The 14,167-nt window shown below is 68.3% G+C and overlaps 2 protein-coding genes across 2 annotated transcripts; one reads left to right on the plus strand and one right to left on the minus strand.

The window, feature by feature from the left end:
• The first annotated feature begins 92 nt into the window (after positions 1 to 92).
• On the plus strand, positions 93 to 6,601 carry PPOX (protoporphyrinogen oxidase). Its single transcript, XM_054182764.1, is given in 19 exon segments — positions 93 to 121; positions 213 to 316; positions 395 to 481; positions 570 to 648; positions 801 to 908; positions 1,503 to 1,617; positions 2,411 to 2,584; positions 2,668 to 2,802; positions 3,622 to 3,737; positions 4,200 to 4,332; positions 4,436 to 4,580; positions 4,681 to 4,811; positions 4,813 to 4,872; positions 5,430 to 5,490; positions 5,580 to 5,698; positions 5,802 to 5,915; positions 6,018 to 6,167; positions 6,251 to 6,293; positions 6,384 to 6,601. Coding segments are annotated over 13 exon segments (1,431 nt in total). The 5' UTR covers positions 93 to 121; positions 213 to 316; positions 395 to 481; positions 570 to 648; positions 801 to 908; positions 1,503 to 1,617; positions 2,411 to 2,497; the 3' UTR covers positions 6,521 to 6,601.
• A 29-nt stretch (positions 6,602 to 6,630) lies between these two features.
• B4GALT3 (beta-1,4-galactosyltransferase 3) lies at positions 6,631 to 9,853 on the minus strand. Its single transcript, XM_054182765.1, is given in 8 exon segments — positions 6,631 to 7,365; positions 7,367 to 7,454; positions 7,533 to 7,637; positions 7,830 to 7,952; positions 8,047 to 8,195; positions 8,197 to 8,238; positions 8,323 to 8,558; positions 9,514 to 9,853. Coding segments are annotated over 8 exon segments (1,407 nt in total). The 5' UTR covers positions 9,770 to 9,853; the 3' UTR covers positions 6,631 to 6,957.
• Between the last annotated feature and the right edge of the window lie 4,314 nt (positions 9,854 to 14,167).

Genomic DNA, 14,167 nt, shown 5'->3' on the forward strand with positions numbered 1-14,167 from the left:
AGCGGGGTGGCCGGTGGAGGGGGACGCAGCCCCGACCCCCCTACCTTTCCCCGCAGCGATGATGAACGCGCCAACCAGATGTGGAAGCGATACCTGGAGAGGGAGGACAGCAAGATTGTGGGTGAGCGCTGCCGGGTGACCCCCCCCCGGACCCCCCAGTCCCCTCGGAGCGTCCCTCTCTGTCCGGCCTCACCCCCCTGCCTCTACCCCAGACCTCTTCGTGGGACAGCTGAAGAGCTGCCTCAAGTGCCAGGCGTGCGGCTACCGCTCCACCACCTTCGAGGTCTTCTGCGATCTCTCCCTGCCCATCCCAAAGGTAGGGACGAGGCAGAGCCCTCCCCGTCCCACCCAGTCCCCCCTCCCCAGCCCCCCGCCTGACCCTCTCCCCCTGCAGAAAAGCTTTGCCGGCGGCAAGGTCTCGCTTCACGACTGCTTCAGCCTCTTCACCAAGGAAGAGGAGCTGGACTCAGAGAACGCCCCGGTAAGAGGTTGGGGATGGAGGGGGGAGCTCGGTACCCCCCCGGCTCAGCGCCCCCGGCTCCCTCTCACCGTTTCCGTGCCACCGGCAGGTCTGCGACAAGTGCCGGCAGCGGACGCGGAGCACAAAGAAGTTGACCATCCAGCGCTTCCCCCGCATCCTGGTGCTCCGTATCCTTTGGGGAGCGATGGGTGGGGGGCCTGGGGGAAAGTCCCCGAGACCCCCGGAGCTGCCGGGGCTCGGGGTCGGGGGTGTCCTGGGGGGGGGGGGGGGGGCCACCTCTCCATGTGCTTGTGTCCGTGTTTCCCTTGACGCTGGCCAGACTTGAACCGGTTCTCCACCACCCGCTACTCCATCAAGAAGTGCTCCGTCTTCGTGGACTTCCCCCTGCAGCAGCTCAACCTGCGGGAGTTCGCCAGCGAGAAGGCGGGTGAGAAATGCCGGGGGGGGGCGGGGGGGCACACGGGGGAAGGGACAGGGGGAACTCGTCCGGGGGATGCTGTGGGGGGGACAGGGCCGGGGGGATGCTGTGGGGGGACGCTGTGGCGGGGCAGGGGGGATTGCCGTGGGGGAAATGCATCAGGGGGATGCTGGGATGGGGGACATGCTGGGGGGACACTGTGGGGAGGGAGTGGGGGGGGGAACGTATTGGGTGGATGCCGTGGGGGGGACAGGGCGGGAAGGACGCGTCAGGGGGATGCCATGGGGGGAATGCTGTGGGAGGGACAGGGATGGGGGGACACTGTGGGGGGGACAGGGCTGGGGAGACGCATCGGGGGGATGCTGTGGGTGGGACACCGTGGGGGGCACGGGGCAGGGGGGGGGAATGTATCAGGGGGACGCGTTCATAGGGATGCCGTGAGGGGGACGGGGGGATGCTATGGGGGCGCAGGGGGAATGCGTTGAGGGGACGCTGTGGGGGGGCCAGGGTGGGGGGAATGTGTCAGGGGGATGCTGTGGGGGGGGGGACGGGGGATGGGAGGGAAGGAGTCAGGGGGATGCTGAGCTGGGCCTCCCCCCACAGGCAGCCCCGTCTACAGCCTCTACGCCCTCTGCAACCACTCGGGCAGCGTCCACTATGGGCACTACACGGCCTTCTGCCGGGACCCGGCCGGCTGGCGCGTCTACAACGACTCCCGGTAGGTGCCCCCCGACCCCGTCACCCACCCCCCCGCCTCTCCCGGGCCCCAGCCCCCCCTGCCCCGTGCCCATCCGTGGCGGCGGGGGCTGAGGGTGCTGCCGGGTGCTGCCGCAGCGTCTCGCCCATCAGCGAGAACCAGGTCCCGTCCAGCGAGGGCTACGTCCTCTTCTACGAGCTGGAGGAGCCCCCCGGCAGGAGGCCCTGACCTGTCCCCCCCCCCCGCGGCGAGGGCCTGCATGGAGTCCGCGCTGCCCCGGGGCGGGGGCTTTTGTCAATAAATTTACTAAAAAAAAAGAAAAAGAAAAAAAAAAAAAAAAAAAAGAAGAAGAAAAAACTATCCCAAAACCTCGAAAAGCCGAAGTTTGGAGGGGGGAAGGGGCAGCTCTGGCTGGGGCGTGGGGGGGCGGGGCTAAGGGCAGAAGAGGGCGTGGCTACGGGGTAAGGGGGCGGGGCTACGGGGAAAGGGGCGGGGCTAGGTCAAAGAAGGTGGAGCTGCGGGCAAGGGGCGGGGCTATGGGTAAGGGGGCGGAGCTTGCTGGTGTTGAGAGGTGATGGGATAGGTTGGTTTTAAGGGCGGGGCTAATGTGAGGGCGGGGCTTACCGGGACTGGCTTCCCTTGAGGGGCGGGGCTAGCAGAAGAGGGGGCGTGGCCTACAGCTGATAGGCTGGTGAGCCGAGCGGGCGGGGCTTGGAGAGGGGGCGGGGCGCGCTGCCGCTGGTTCCGGGGGGGGTGGTGCCGGCACCTGTCCGTCAGGGTCCGGCGTCCTGCCATTGGCTCTCCACCTCCTTAGCTCCGCCCTCCGCCCCGGCAGCGGCGGGAAGGGGCGGGCCCGGTGCCGGTGCCCCGCGTTCAGCCCGGCCGAGCCCCCGCTCCCTCCATGCCGCCCACCGTGGCCGTCGTGGGGGGCGGTATCAGCGGCCTGGCCGCCTGCTACCACCTGGTCCGCAGCCCCCGCCCGCCCAAGGTGAGCCGGGACCGTGTCCGGGGGAGAGGGGGGGACGGGGACCGGGACCGTCGGTGTCCCCGGGGTGACGGCCGTGTCCCCAGGTGCTGCTGCTGGAGGCCGGCGCCCGCTTCGGGGGGTGGCTGCAGAGCACCCGCGCCCCCGACGGGGCCGTGTTCGAGCACGGGCCGCGGGGCATCCGCCCCGGGGGGGCGGCGGGCACCGACACCCTGCACATGGTACGGGGCGGGGGGGTGGGGGGGAGGTGGCGGAGGGGTCCCAGGGTGCCGGAGTCCGGGGAGGGCGTCCCTGGGTGCGAGATTGGGTCGGGGGGGGGGTGTCCCGGGGTGGATCCCGGGGTCCCAGGGTGCGGGGGTCCGGGGGGGGGGGCGTGGGGCTGGCTGCAGGGGGCCGAAGGGTGTCTGGGTGCTGGGGGACAGGGGTCCCGGGGTGGGTGCCGGGGTCCTTGTGGGTGTAAGGGGCTGGGGGTCTCTGGGGTGGGTGCCGGGGTCCTTGTGGGGGTCCCTGGGTTGTGTCGGGGGGGGGCGGGGGGATGTCGCTGGATGGATCCCGAGGTCCTGGGGGTCCCTGGGGCCACAAGGGCATGGGGGGCCCTGGGTGCAGGGGTCCGGGGGGCCCTGGAGCTGTCTGCAGGGTGCTGGAGGGTCTCTGGGTGCTGGGGAACAGGGGTCCCTGGGTGGGTGTAAGGGGCTGGGGGGTCCCTGGGTGGGTGCCGGGGTCGCTGGGGTAGGTGCAAGGGGCTGAGGGTCTCTGGGTGGGTCCCGGAATTCCTTTTGGGGGTCCTTGGGTGGGTACAGGGGTCTTTGTGGGGGTCCCTGGGTGGGTGTAACGGGCTGGGGGGCCCCTGGGTGGGTACTGGGGTCCTTGTGGGGGTCCCTGGGGTGGGTGCAAGGGCTGAGGGTGTTTGGGGTGGGTGCCAGGATACAGAGGGCTCCCTGGGTGGACGCAGGGTGCCAGGGTGCCCTGGCTTGCCACGGGGGTGTCGGGGTCTCGCCGAGGCTGCCCCATGCCCGTCCCATGGCCCCCCACCCCCCCAGGTCTCTGAGCTCGGCCTGGAAGGTGACATCCTTCCCGTCCCCGGGGACCACCCGGCTTCCAGGAATCGCTTCCTCTATGTCAGGGGGGCCCTGCACAAACTGCCATCGGGCTTGGGGTAGGTGGACACAGAGGGCCACCGAGGGTTCCAAAAAAACCCAAAATCCAACCCAAAAAAACCCAAAATCCAACCCAAAAAAAACCAAAATCCAACCCCCCCAAAAATCCAACTCCAAAATGCAACCCAAAAAAATCCAACCCAAAAATTCCAACCCAAAATCCAACCCCCCCCCTCCCAAAAAAAAAAAGAAAAATCCAACCCGAAAAATCCAACCTGAAAATCCAACTCAAACCCTCCCAAAATCCAACCCCAAAAATCCCACCACAAGAACCTCAAAATAATTCAACCCCCAAAACCCCAAAATCCAACTCAAAGAAAAACCCCAAAAAAATCCAGCCCTGAAAAATCCAACTCAAAAAAAAAAAAAAAAACAAAACACAACAACCCCGAAAAATCCAACCCTCCCAAAAAAATCCAACCCCAAAAATTCCAAGCCCTGAGCCCTCGGTGGCCCCCCAGGGCCTTGCTGCGGCCGGTGTCCCCCTTCTCGCAGGCGCTGCTGTGGAGCGGGGTGCGGGACCTGCTGGCACCGGCCGGGACGGAGCCCGACGAGAGCGTCCACGCCTTCGTTCATCGCCGTTTCGGCCGGGAGGTGGGCGCCGATAACGCCGGCGGGGGGGGTTTATCGGTACCCGTCACTCCGCGGGCGGGGACCCATCTCACCCTCCCCGCGCCGTCGTCCCCTCTCGCCGTAGGTGGCCGACATCGCCGTGGACAGTTTGTGCCGGGGGGTTTTCGCCGGGGATTGTCGGGCGCTGAGTATCCGTTCCTGCTTCCCTGCGCTTTTCCAAGCGGAACGGCGACGGCGCTCCGTCCTGCTGGGGATGGCGCTGGGCTCCGGTGAGCGCCGCGCTTCGGGACGGGGGACACGCACACACACAGCCCCCCCCACACACACACACACCTCGGTGCCACCGCTACGTGTCATTGTCACCCGCAGGGAAGGAGCGCGGGGCCGAGTCGGGGCTGAGCCGCCGGGCGCGGGCCGAGCGCTGGAGCCAGTGGTCGCTGCGGGGGGGGATGCAGACCCTGCCCGAGGCTTTGGTGGCGTTTCTGCGCCCCCGCGGCGTCGAGCCTGCGGTGCCACGCGCCCCTGCGCCGCCTGCGCCCACGGCCCGACGGCCGATGGCAGGTAGGGCCCTGGGCTGAGGGGGGGGGGCCAGGATACCCCGGTCCCCTTCCCAGTGCCCCACCATTGCTCTCCTTTCCGCCCACCCCATCACGCTCCCCCCATCGCCCTCCTCTTCCCCCCATCGCCCTCCTCTTCCTCTCCCCATCTCCCTCCATCACCCTCCTTTCCCCCTCCTTTCCCCCCTCTTCCCCCCCCATCTCCTCCCATCGCCCCCCCTTCCCCCTCCATCGCCCTCCTTTCCCCCCTCTTTCCCCCCCCCATCGCCCTCCTTTTCCCCCTGCCATCGCCCTCCTTTTTCCCCCCATCACTCACCCCCCCATCACGCTCCTTTCCTCTCCCCCCATCGCCCTCCTTTCCCCCCCCCCATCGCCTTCCTTTCCCCCCCCCATCGCCTTCCTTCCCCCCCCCATCATGCTCCTTCCCCCCATTGCCCTCCTCTCCCTCTCCCCATCGCCCTCCTTTTCCCCCCCCCATCACTCTCTTCCGCCCCCATCGTGCTCCTTTCCCCCTCCCCATCATTTTCCTCTCCCCCTATCGCTCTCCTCTTCCCCCCCCAGCTCACCCTACCCGATGGCACCCTGACGGCTGACCACGTCATCAGCGCCCTCCCAGCCGCAGGTAGGGGGGGGGTGGTGGGGGGGGGGGGGGGGTGCCCTGGGGGCAGGGAGGACGAGGTGACCCCCCCCTGACACCCCTTCTCCTCCCAGCCCTGGCTGAGGTGCTGCCGGAGGAGGCCGAGCCGCTGGCGCAGGAGCTGCGCCGCATCCCGGCCGTGTCGGTGGCCGTGGTGAACCTGCAGTACCAGGGCGTCACGTTGCCCGTCACGGTGAGGGGGTGTCCCTGACACCTGCGATGTGTCTGTGTGTGTGTCCCCCCCCCCCAGCACCCAGGGGCGTCCCCATCCCGCTCACGCCGCTGCTCCTGCCCAGGGTTTCGGGCACTTGGTGCCCTCCTCCGAGGACGCTTCCCTCCTGGGCATCGTCTACGACTCGGTGGCCTTCCCCGAGCACGACGGCGCGGGAGCCGGCTCCGTACGGCTGACGGTGAGCGACCGGGGATGGAGGGTCGGGGAGGGCGGGGCAGAGACAAGGATGACCCGGGGCTGCGGGGGGGGGGGGGCTCACGGTGCCACCGGTGCCGCACAGGTGATGCTGGGAGGCGCCTGGTTCGGGCAGAGCTTCGGGGACCCAGCCTCGGCGTCACCGTCGCTGCTGCTGCAGCGGGCGCAGGCAGCCGCGCGCGACCAGCTGGGCCTGGAGCCCCCCCCGACACGCTCCATCCTCAGGGTGCACCAGGTGGGTGACGGCGCCGCGGGCTTTGGGGGGGGGGCCGGGGGGGGGGTCCCACGGGGCTCACCGGCTTCTCCCCCCTCCCCTAGGCCTGCATCCCCCAGTACACGCTGGGCCACTGGCAGCGCACAGGTAAGGGGGGTGGGGGGGAGGGGTGTCTCCTGGCCCCCCCCTCCCCGCCCCCCCCCCAGCATCGCCCACCGGCCATCCCCGTCCCCACAGAGCGCATCGGCCGGTTCCTGGCGGAGCAGCGGCTGCCCCTCAGCCTCATCGGAGCCTCCTACGCCGGCGTCTCCGTCAACGACTGCATCGCCAGCGCCAAAGCGGCCGTGGGGCAGCTGCTGGGGGGGCTGCGCTGAGCCCCGGCGTCCCCCCCCCCCTGCTGCCGCGACCCGGCAGCAGGCCCCCCCCCGTGGCAGTAGAACAAAGTGTTGGTTTTTTTTTTTTTTTTTTTTTTTTTTTAATTGAAAAACCCTTATAAAGGTCCAGGGAGCAGCTCATAAATAGAATAAATAACCGTGCGCCGGCGGCGCAGCCTGCGACCGGCCTCAGGCACCCGCAGCCTGCGGGGAGACGGAGGCAGGCGAGCCCCCGGCTCTCCCCCCCACCCCTTCCCGGGGGTGCCCCCCAAAAACAGGCACCGGCCCCGCGGCTAGCAGCTCCCCTGCGGTAGCCCCCAGGGCTTGCTGCTCCCCCCAGTCTCTCCAGCGAGGCCACAGAGTGACCAGCCCGTCTGCGGTTCCCAGTGCCGGGTTCTGGCAAGCAGAGTCCATGCCGGGGCCGCAGCAGCCACCGGCTAGTGGCCACCCCGCGGCAGGCTCTGGTTGTCCCCACGGGCAGGCAGGGCACCCATCTCCTGTGCCACAGCCACGCTGACGCTGCTCCCTGGGCGGGCATCGCCGGCCCCGGCAGCCTCGGGGCTGCGTTGGGTGATCCCCGGTGCCGGCGGGGAGCCGGTGGCGCCCCGGGTGCCGTTACCCGCCTGCGGCTGCTGCCCAGCGGCCGTGGGCAACCGGGGGGACAGGGCCAGCCCCTGCTCCCCCCACCGCGCGGCGTCCCGGGGCAGCTTGCGCAGCATCTCCTCTCGGAAGAGGCTGCTGCTGCTGCGGTACCTCTGGCCCTCGTGGCCCGGCACCGGCCCCCGGCGGCCCCGGCCGGCTCGAGGGTCCGTACCGATGTCCACCGTGAGGTTGGTGTAGAGCGGGGTGGAGGTGCTTGGCCAACAGCGTGTACGTGAGGGAGTTCATCCCGTCCTGCGTCCACATCCGCTGCGTGCGGATCAGCAGGTCGAACCTGGAAGGGACGAGGGGAGCGTCAGCGCCGAGCCCCCCGCTGGCCCGCCCCCCCCAGCCCCCCCGCCGGCCCCCCAACCTGTGGGGGTTCTCCTCGTTGCCTTTGTCGCTCTTGTGCTTCACCATCTTGTAGTGGCCGATGGAGACGGGCGGGCGGGCGATCTTCATGCCGGCCAGGCGCACCCTGCGGACGAGCCCCCGCGTCACCGAGGGCGCGGGGACACCGTCCGCGTCTCCCCACCCCCCGCCCCCAGTGCGGCGGCAACAGCCCCCACACGTTTGTCCTGCACGGTGCTGCCGTCCCACGGCCGGTGCCTCCCGGTGGGACACAAACGTGGGTAGCGGGGAGAGCGGCAGGTCCCCCACGATGTCCTACCTGGTGGCGATGTCATCGTCCTCGCCACCCCAGCCCCAGTACTCGTTGGGAAAACCATTGATCTTCATATACTGGTCGGGGGTGAGAGCTGAGACCCCCCCGAAGTACTGGGGGTAGGGCAGGCTGCGAGAGAAGGGGCAGAGGCTGAGCCGGGGCCGGTCCCAGTCCCAGTCCCCTCGCTCCTGGCTCTCCCCCAACCGCCGCCGCGGTCACCCACCTGTATCCGAATTTATTCATGGCGATGGAGACGTGTTTGGGGTTCCAGGGGTCGCAGGTGTAGAGGTTGTGGTCGTTCTCGGGGATGAGGTCGACGTCGTGGAGGAAGAGACAGTCCCACTCCTCGTCCTTCAGCGCCTCCTTCACCCCCCACGTTCAGCAGCTTGGCCCGGTTGAAGGTGGAGTTGCCGGCCTGGGGAAGTGGGGAGGGGCAAGCCGGTTGGCAACGGTGGCCCCCACGAAGCCCGGTGAAGCCCCCGGCACCCACCAGCCTCACCTGGTGCACGACGTAGATGCCGTACTGGAGCTGCTGGCGCTGCAGGAAGGGGTGCAGGTAGTAGAGGAGGTGGCCCAGGTGGGTCTCGCGGTTGCGGTGGGGGATGATGACGGCGGTGCGGGACCGGGCTTCGCAGGTGGAGGGTTGGTACCGGCCGCCCTCCTCCACCGCCGGGTTCTTCGCCTGGATCTGCTCCAGCGTGGGCACCCGGCTGAAGCTCACCGTCAGCGGGCCGACTGCGGGAAGCAGGGTGTGGGGGGGGAGGCGGGGACGGCACCCATGGCGGGGTGCGGGTCCCCCCCTGCCCTGAGACGGGGGGGGAGCCTCCCCGGACCGGCTCTGCCTGTCTGGCGGGTCAGTCGGGGCTGGATGCCGTGGGGCCGGTTTTTGCCCTGAGGGGGGGACCAGTCCTTGCCGGGTTTGGGGCGGGGGGGGGGGGGGGGGCAAGTTTCTGTCCCAGGAGTCTGGTTCTTCCCCCGCGAGGGGCCCATTTCTCGCTCTGGGGGAGCCGGTTCTTCCCCTGGGGGAGGGAGTCTGGTTTTTGCCCCGGGGGTGGTGGTGGGGGGTGGGGTTAGGTTCTCGCCCCAAGAGGGCCAGTGGTTCTCCCCTCTGGGGGGGGCCCGGTTTTTGCCCCTGTTCTTCCCCCAGAGGGGGCCTGGTTTCTGCATCCGGGAGTTTGGTTCTTCCCCGGGGGCGTGGGGTGGTGGGGGGGGACAACACTTCTTTCCCTGGGGAAGATCCTGGTTCTTGCTCCGAGGGGGAGCCCGTTCTTCCCCCGGGTGGAGGCCGATTTTTGCCCCGGGGGGGGCAGGTTCTCACCCCCAAGAGGGCCAATGGTTCTTTCCCCGGGGGGGGGGTGTGGTTCTTTCCCTGGGAAGATCCTGGTTCTTGCTCCGAGGGGGAGCCTGGTTTTTGCCCCGGGGGGGTGGAGGGGGAGGCAGGTTCTCGCCCGAGGAGGGCCAGTGGTTCTTCCCCCGGGGTAGCAACAGTTCTTCCCCCCCACCCCGGGAGGGCCCGGTTCCTGCCCCGGGAGTCCGGTTCTTTCCCTGGGGGAGACCCCGGTTCTCGCCTCCGAGGGGAGCCGGTTCCTCCCCCGGCGTGGGGGCGGCCTCTGCCCCGACACCTCCCGGCCCCCCCACCCCGGGAGCCACCAGAGCCGGTTGCCGCCCCCCCCCCCCGCCAACCACTCACCGAGGAAGGGCGACCTCTCGGGGCAGAAGGGGAGGGGCTGCGCGGGGTCCGGGCGGGCGGCCCGGCGGGGCAGGAGCCGGCTGAGGTTGGCGTAGACGTCGTGGGTGCGGGTGTAATCGAAGACGGGCCCGGCGGCGCGGCCGAAGAGGGAGGTGAGGTTCCGGAACCCCCCCAGGGAGAAATAAGCGACGAAAGCGAACTGGCAGCCCACCAACAGGGCCAGGCTGCAAGGCCGCTCCAGCAACCGCCGCAGCATGGCGGGGCGGCGGGCGGGGCCCGGATCACCGGGGAGCGGCGGCGGGGCCGGGCCGCATGGCGGGGGGGCTGCGGGGAAGGCGCGGGGGGAGCCCCGGGCCCGGCCGGTACCTGCGGGCGGCGGGAGCGCCTCAACCCCGCCCGGCCGCCGCCGCCATCTTGGAAGGCAGAGCGAGAAGGGGCGGGGCGTGTGACGCGGCGGGGGCGCGCTGACGTAACGAGGGCGTGGCCACCACGACGTGGAAGTCCTTAAAGGGGCCGCGCTGAGGCGGGGAAGCCCAGTGCGGCCACCGCGCTGGTGGTGGGGCGAGGGAAGGGGCTAGCGGAGGGGGTGAGGGCAAGCCGTGGTTTTCCATCCTGGCGCCGTCTCCGGGGGCGACACCCCACGACGTTCGGGGTTTTGGGCGGCCGGTGGGGCAGTGGTCCGAGGCCGCCGTGGCCGGGAAAGCCCCGTGGCCCGCGGGCCGGCGCGGAACGCTTCACGGAATCACGGAATCCCAGACTGGCCGGGGTCGGAAGGGCCCTCTGGAGATCGCCCAGTCCCACCCGCTGCCGGAGCGGGGTCACCCAGAGCAGGGGGCACAGGAACGCGTCCAGGGGGGGTTGGGATGTCTCCGGAGACGGAGAACCCACCACCTCTCTGGGCAGCCTGGGCCAGGGCTCTGCCGCCCTCAAAAGTCAAGAAGTTCCTCCTGGCGTTGAGATGGAACTTCCCACGGTCAAGCCGTTCCCTGAAACCCAAAGCAGTGGAGAGGGGAGATACGGCTTTACGCGACGTCGGGCGCCAGGGGGGAAAACCCACCAATCCAGCGCCCCTGGCCGGCGATATTCCCCCATTATTTGCGCACGGAATATTCTCGTTATTCCGCCTGCCCCATCCGTAACTCCACCCAGGCCTACGTGTTCGACGGCGAGCCGCGTCGCCGCGCCGCAGGGAAGGGACGCCGTCCAGAGGGATGTGGGCGGGCTGGAGAGGTGGGTCCCTGCCGACCTCGCGGAGTTCAACCAAGCGCAAGGTCCTGCACCTGGGTCGGGGCAATCCCAGGCACCGACACAGGCTGGGCAGCGACTGGCTCGAGAGCAGCCCCGGAGAGAAGGACGTGGGGGGTGCCGGCGGACGAGAGGCTCCACATGAGCCGTCAGCGCGCGCTCGCAGCCCAGAAAGCCCATCATACCCTGGGCACCATGGGGAGAAGCGTGGCCAGCAGGGTGAGGGAGGTGATTCTCCCCCTCTGCTCCGCTCTCGTGAGACCCCACCTGGAGTCTCGCCTCCAATTCTGGAGCCTCTACGACAAGAGAGATATGGACGCGCTGGAACGTGTCCAGAGAAGGGCCACGAGGATGATCAGAGGGCTGGAGCACCTCTCCCACGGGGACAGAGTTGGGGTTGTTCAGTCTGGAGAAAAGAAGGCTCCGAGGAGACCTTACAGTGGCCTACCAGGATCTGAAGGGGGGCTACAAGAAAGCTGGGGAGGGACTTTTTAGGATGTCGGGTCATGGTAGGACTAGAGGGAATGGGTTAACACTAGAGCTGGGTCGATTCAGACTGGACGTTAGGAAGAAGTTCTTCACCGTGAGGGTGGTGAGACACTGGCCCAGGTTGCCCAGAGAGGTGGTGGAAGCCCCATCCCTGGAAGTTTTTAAGGCCAGGCTGGACGGGGCTCTGAGCAACCTGATCTAGCGGGAGGTGTCCCTGCCCACGGCAGGGGGGTTGGAACCAGATGGTCTTTAAGATCCCTTCCAACCCTAACGATTCCGTGATCCTATATTCATTAGGATGACCGACCAGTCTTTTCGCACGCGCGTATGGAATTTTGCCGCGTCGGCAAAACACTTCCGCGCGAGCGTGAGCGTCCCGGTGGTCGTTTGGGTGAGGAGACCCTTCCTCACCTTTATCCTTTTAAGGTATCGAGTCGTCTCAGGACAGTATGAGTTTGCGGTGAGCTTGGCAACTCCTTGAAGATAATGAGGATGTTCTTTGAAGCAGCCGTAACTCTCCTAATTGGTGTAGGAGTACGTACTTGACGTACAGAAGAACCTTGAAGTGATTAACTACTTCTGGTTGTCTCCTCGTTATCGCTATCTGTACCATCAGCTCAGTGGCTGACTATTTTTACACCGCGAGAAAGTCAGTAATTAGCTGTTTTCTCACACAGTGAGAAGGTTAGTAAGAAACAACTATTTTAGAAGGAAAGCAGAGGCCTGTCTTTGGTGACAAAGGTTGCGCCCGTCACCCCTCGTCCTGTCGCCGGGCACCGCTGAGAAAAACCCGGCCCCATCCTCCTGCCACCCCCCCTTGAAGTATTTATAGGCGTTGATAAGATCCCCCCTCGGTCGCCTTTTTTCCAGCCTAAAAAGCCCCAAATCCCTCAGCCTTTCTTCATCGGAGAGGTGTCCCTGTCCCCTCACCATCTCCTCACCCCCTGGTTCCCCCCGGGGGGTGACAACAGGCCTGGGTTGTCCCCCCTGTTGCCTTGGCCGTTTAGATCAACGAGCGTTGCTTTCGTTAAAGGTGTTCGTCTCGTTGCCCTTTTCCCTGACCAACGTCTCGCGGCGGTGGTTTATCTGGAAAGGAAAAAACCTTTTTTCAGCCCAGCCCTGGGAGGAGTGAGGAAAGGTTGGTCTGAGGAGGACGCTGCCGGGAAAGCCCGGCGCCCCCAGGTTTGTGGGGTGAGGGAATTGGTTCCCAGAGAGCGTGAGGACAAGCCAGGGGTTTCCCTCCCCGGCGCTTTGGCCGTGGGAGCCATCCTTGGACCTTGGCCATTTTTGCGGCCGGGGCTACGGCAGGTGGAGGAGGTGAGTGGGGTCCCCGGGGCGCCAGGTCTCTGGGTCCCCGTCCCCGTCGGGTCCCCAAGCACCGGGTCGGTGGGTCCCCCATCCCCGTGGGGTTCCTGAGGCACTGGGTTGGGGGTTCCCCGGCCCCACGGGCTCCCAGGGTGCTATGGCTGGCGGGTCCCCCATCCCCATGGGGTCCCCAAGCACCGGGTCAGTGGGTCCCCCATCCCCGTAGGGTCCCCAAGCACCGGGTCTCTGGGTCCCCATCCCCGTAGGGTCCCCAAGCACCGGGTCGGTGGGTCCCCCGTCCCTGTGGGGTTCCTGAGGCACTGGGTTGGGGGTTCCCTAGGCCCACGGGCTCCCAGGGTGCTATGGCTGGCGGGTCCCCCATCCCCATGGGGTCCCCAAGCACCGGGTCAGTGGGTCCCCCATCCCCGTAGGGTCCCCAAGCACCGGGTCGGTGGGTCCCCCATCCCCGTGGGGTCCCCAGGCACCAGGTCGGTGGGTCTCGTGTCCCCTCAGGGTCTCTGGGGTGCTGGGCCAGTGGGTCCCCCATCCTCGTGGGGTCTCCAGGCACCGGGTCTCTGGGTCCCCCATCCCCGTGGCATCCCCAAGCACCGGGTTGGTGGGTCCCCCATCCCCGTGGGGTCCCCAAGCACCGGGTTGGTGGGTCCCCCATCCCCGTGGGGTCCCCGGGCACCGGGTCTCTGGGTCCCCATCCCCATGGGGTCCCAGGGCACCGGGTCAGTGGGTCTCCTGTCCCCTCAGGGTCTCTGGGGTGCTGGACCAGTGGGTCCCCCATCCTCGTGGGGTCTCCAGGCACCAGGTCTCTGGGTCCCCCATCCCTGTGGCGTCCCCAGGACACTGGGTTGGGTGTTCCCTGGCCCCACGGGCTCCCGGGGTGCTATGGCTGGTGGGTCCCCCAACCCCATGGGGTCCCCAAGCACCGGGTCAGTGGGTCCCCCATCCCCGTGGGGTCCCTGGGCACCAGGTCTCTGGGTCCCCATCCCCATGGCATCCCCAAACACCGGGTCTCTGGGTCCCCGTCCCCATGGGGTCCCCAAGCACCAGGTCTCTGGGTCCCCATCCCCGTGGAGTCCCAGGGCACCGGGTCGGTGGGTCTCCTGTCCCCTCAGGGTCTCTGGGGTGCTGGGCCAGTGGGTCCCCCATCCCTGTGGGGTCTCCAGGCACTGGGGGCCCCGTGGTGCAGCCCCGCTCCTGGGTCCGCTGGCCCCTCTGCGGGCAGGAGCTGAGCCACGGGGTGGGCGCGGGCCTGGGGGGACACGGGGGGTGCCCAGCCCCATGGCAGCCGGCAGGTTTGGGCGGTGGGATATGGGTCCGGGAGTGCTCGCTCCCCGCCAGGGCTGGCCAGTCGCTACGCCGTGGGGCTGGTGGTGGCCGCTTGGCTGGCACCGGCGGGCAGGAGCCCGGCAGGGATGGCGGCGGCAGGAGATGTCGCCAACAGCCCCGTCCAGACGTGAGCGCGGGCAGCGCGGGGGGGCCCGTCTCCCTCCTCCGCGGAGGAGCTCGCGTCGGGAGGGGCAGCGGCACCGTGGTGGGACCCCCACATTGGCACCGGCCCCCGGCACCGCTCTGACCCACAGGTGCCCTCCCGGGGCTCGCT

This window comes from Rissa tridactyla, chromosome 23 (genome assembly GCF_028500815.1).
Source record: "Rissa tridactyla isolate bRisTri1 chromosome 23, bRisTri1.patW.cur.20221130, whole genome shotgun sequence".
Lineage (NCBI taxonomy): Eukaryota > Metazoa > Chordata > Aves > Charadriiformes > Laridae > Rissa > Rissa tridactyla.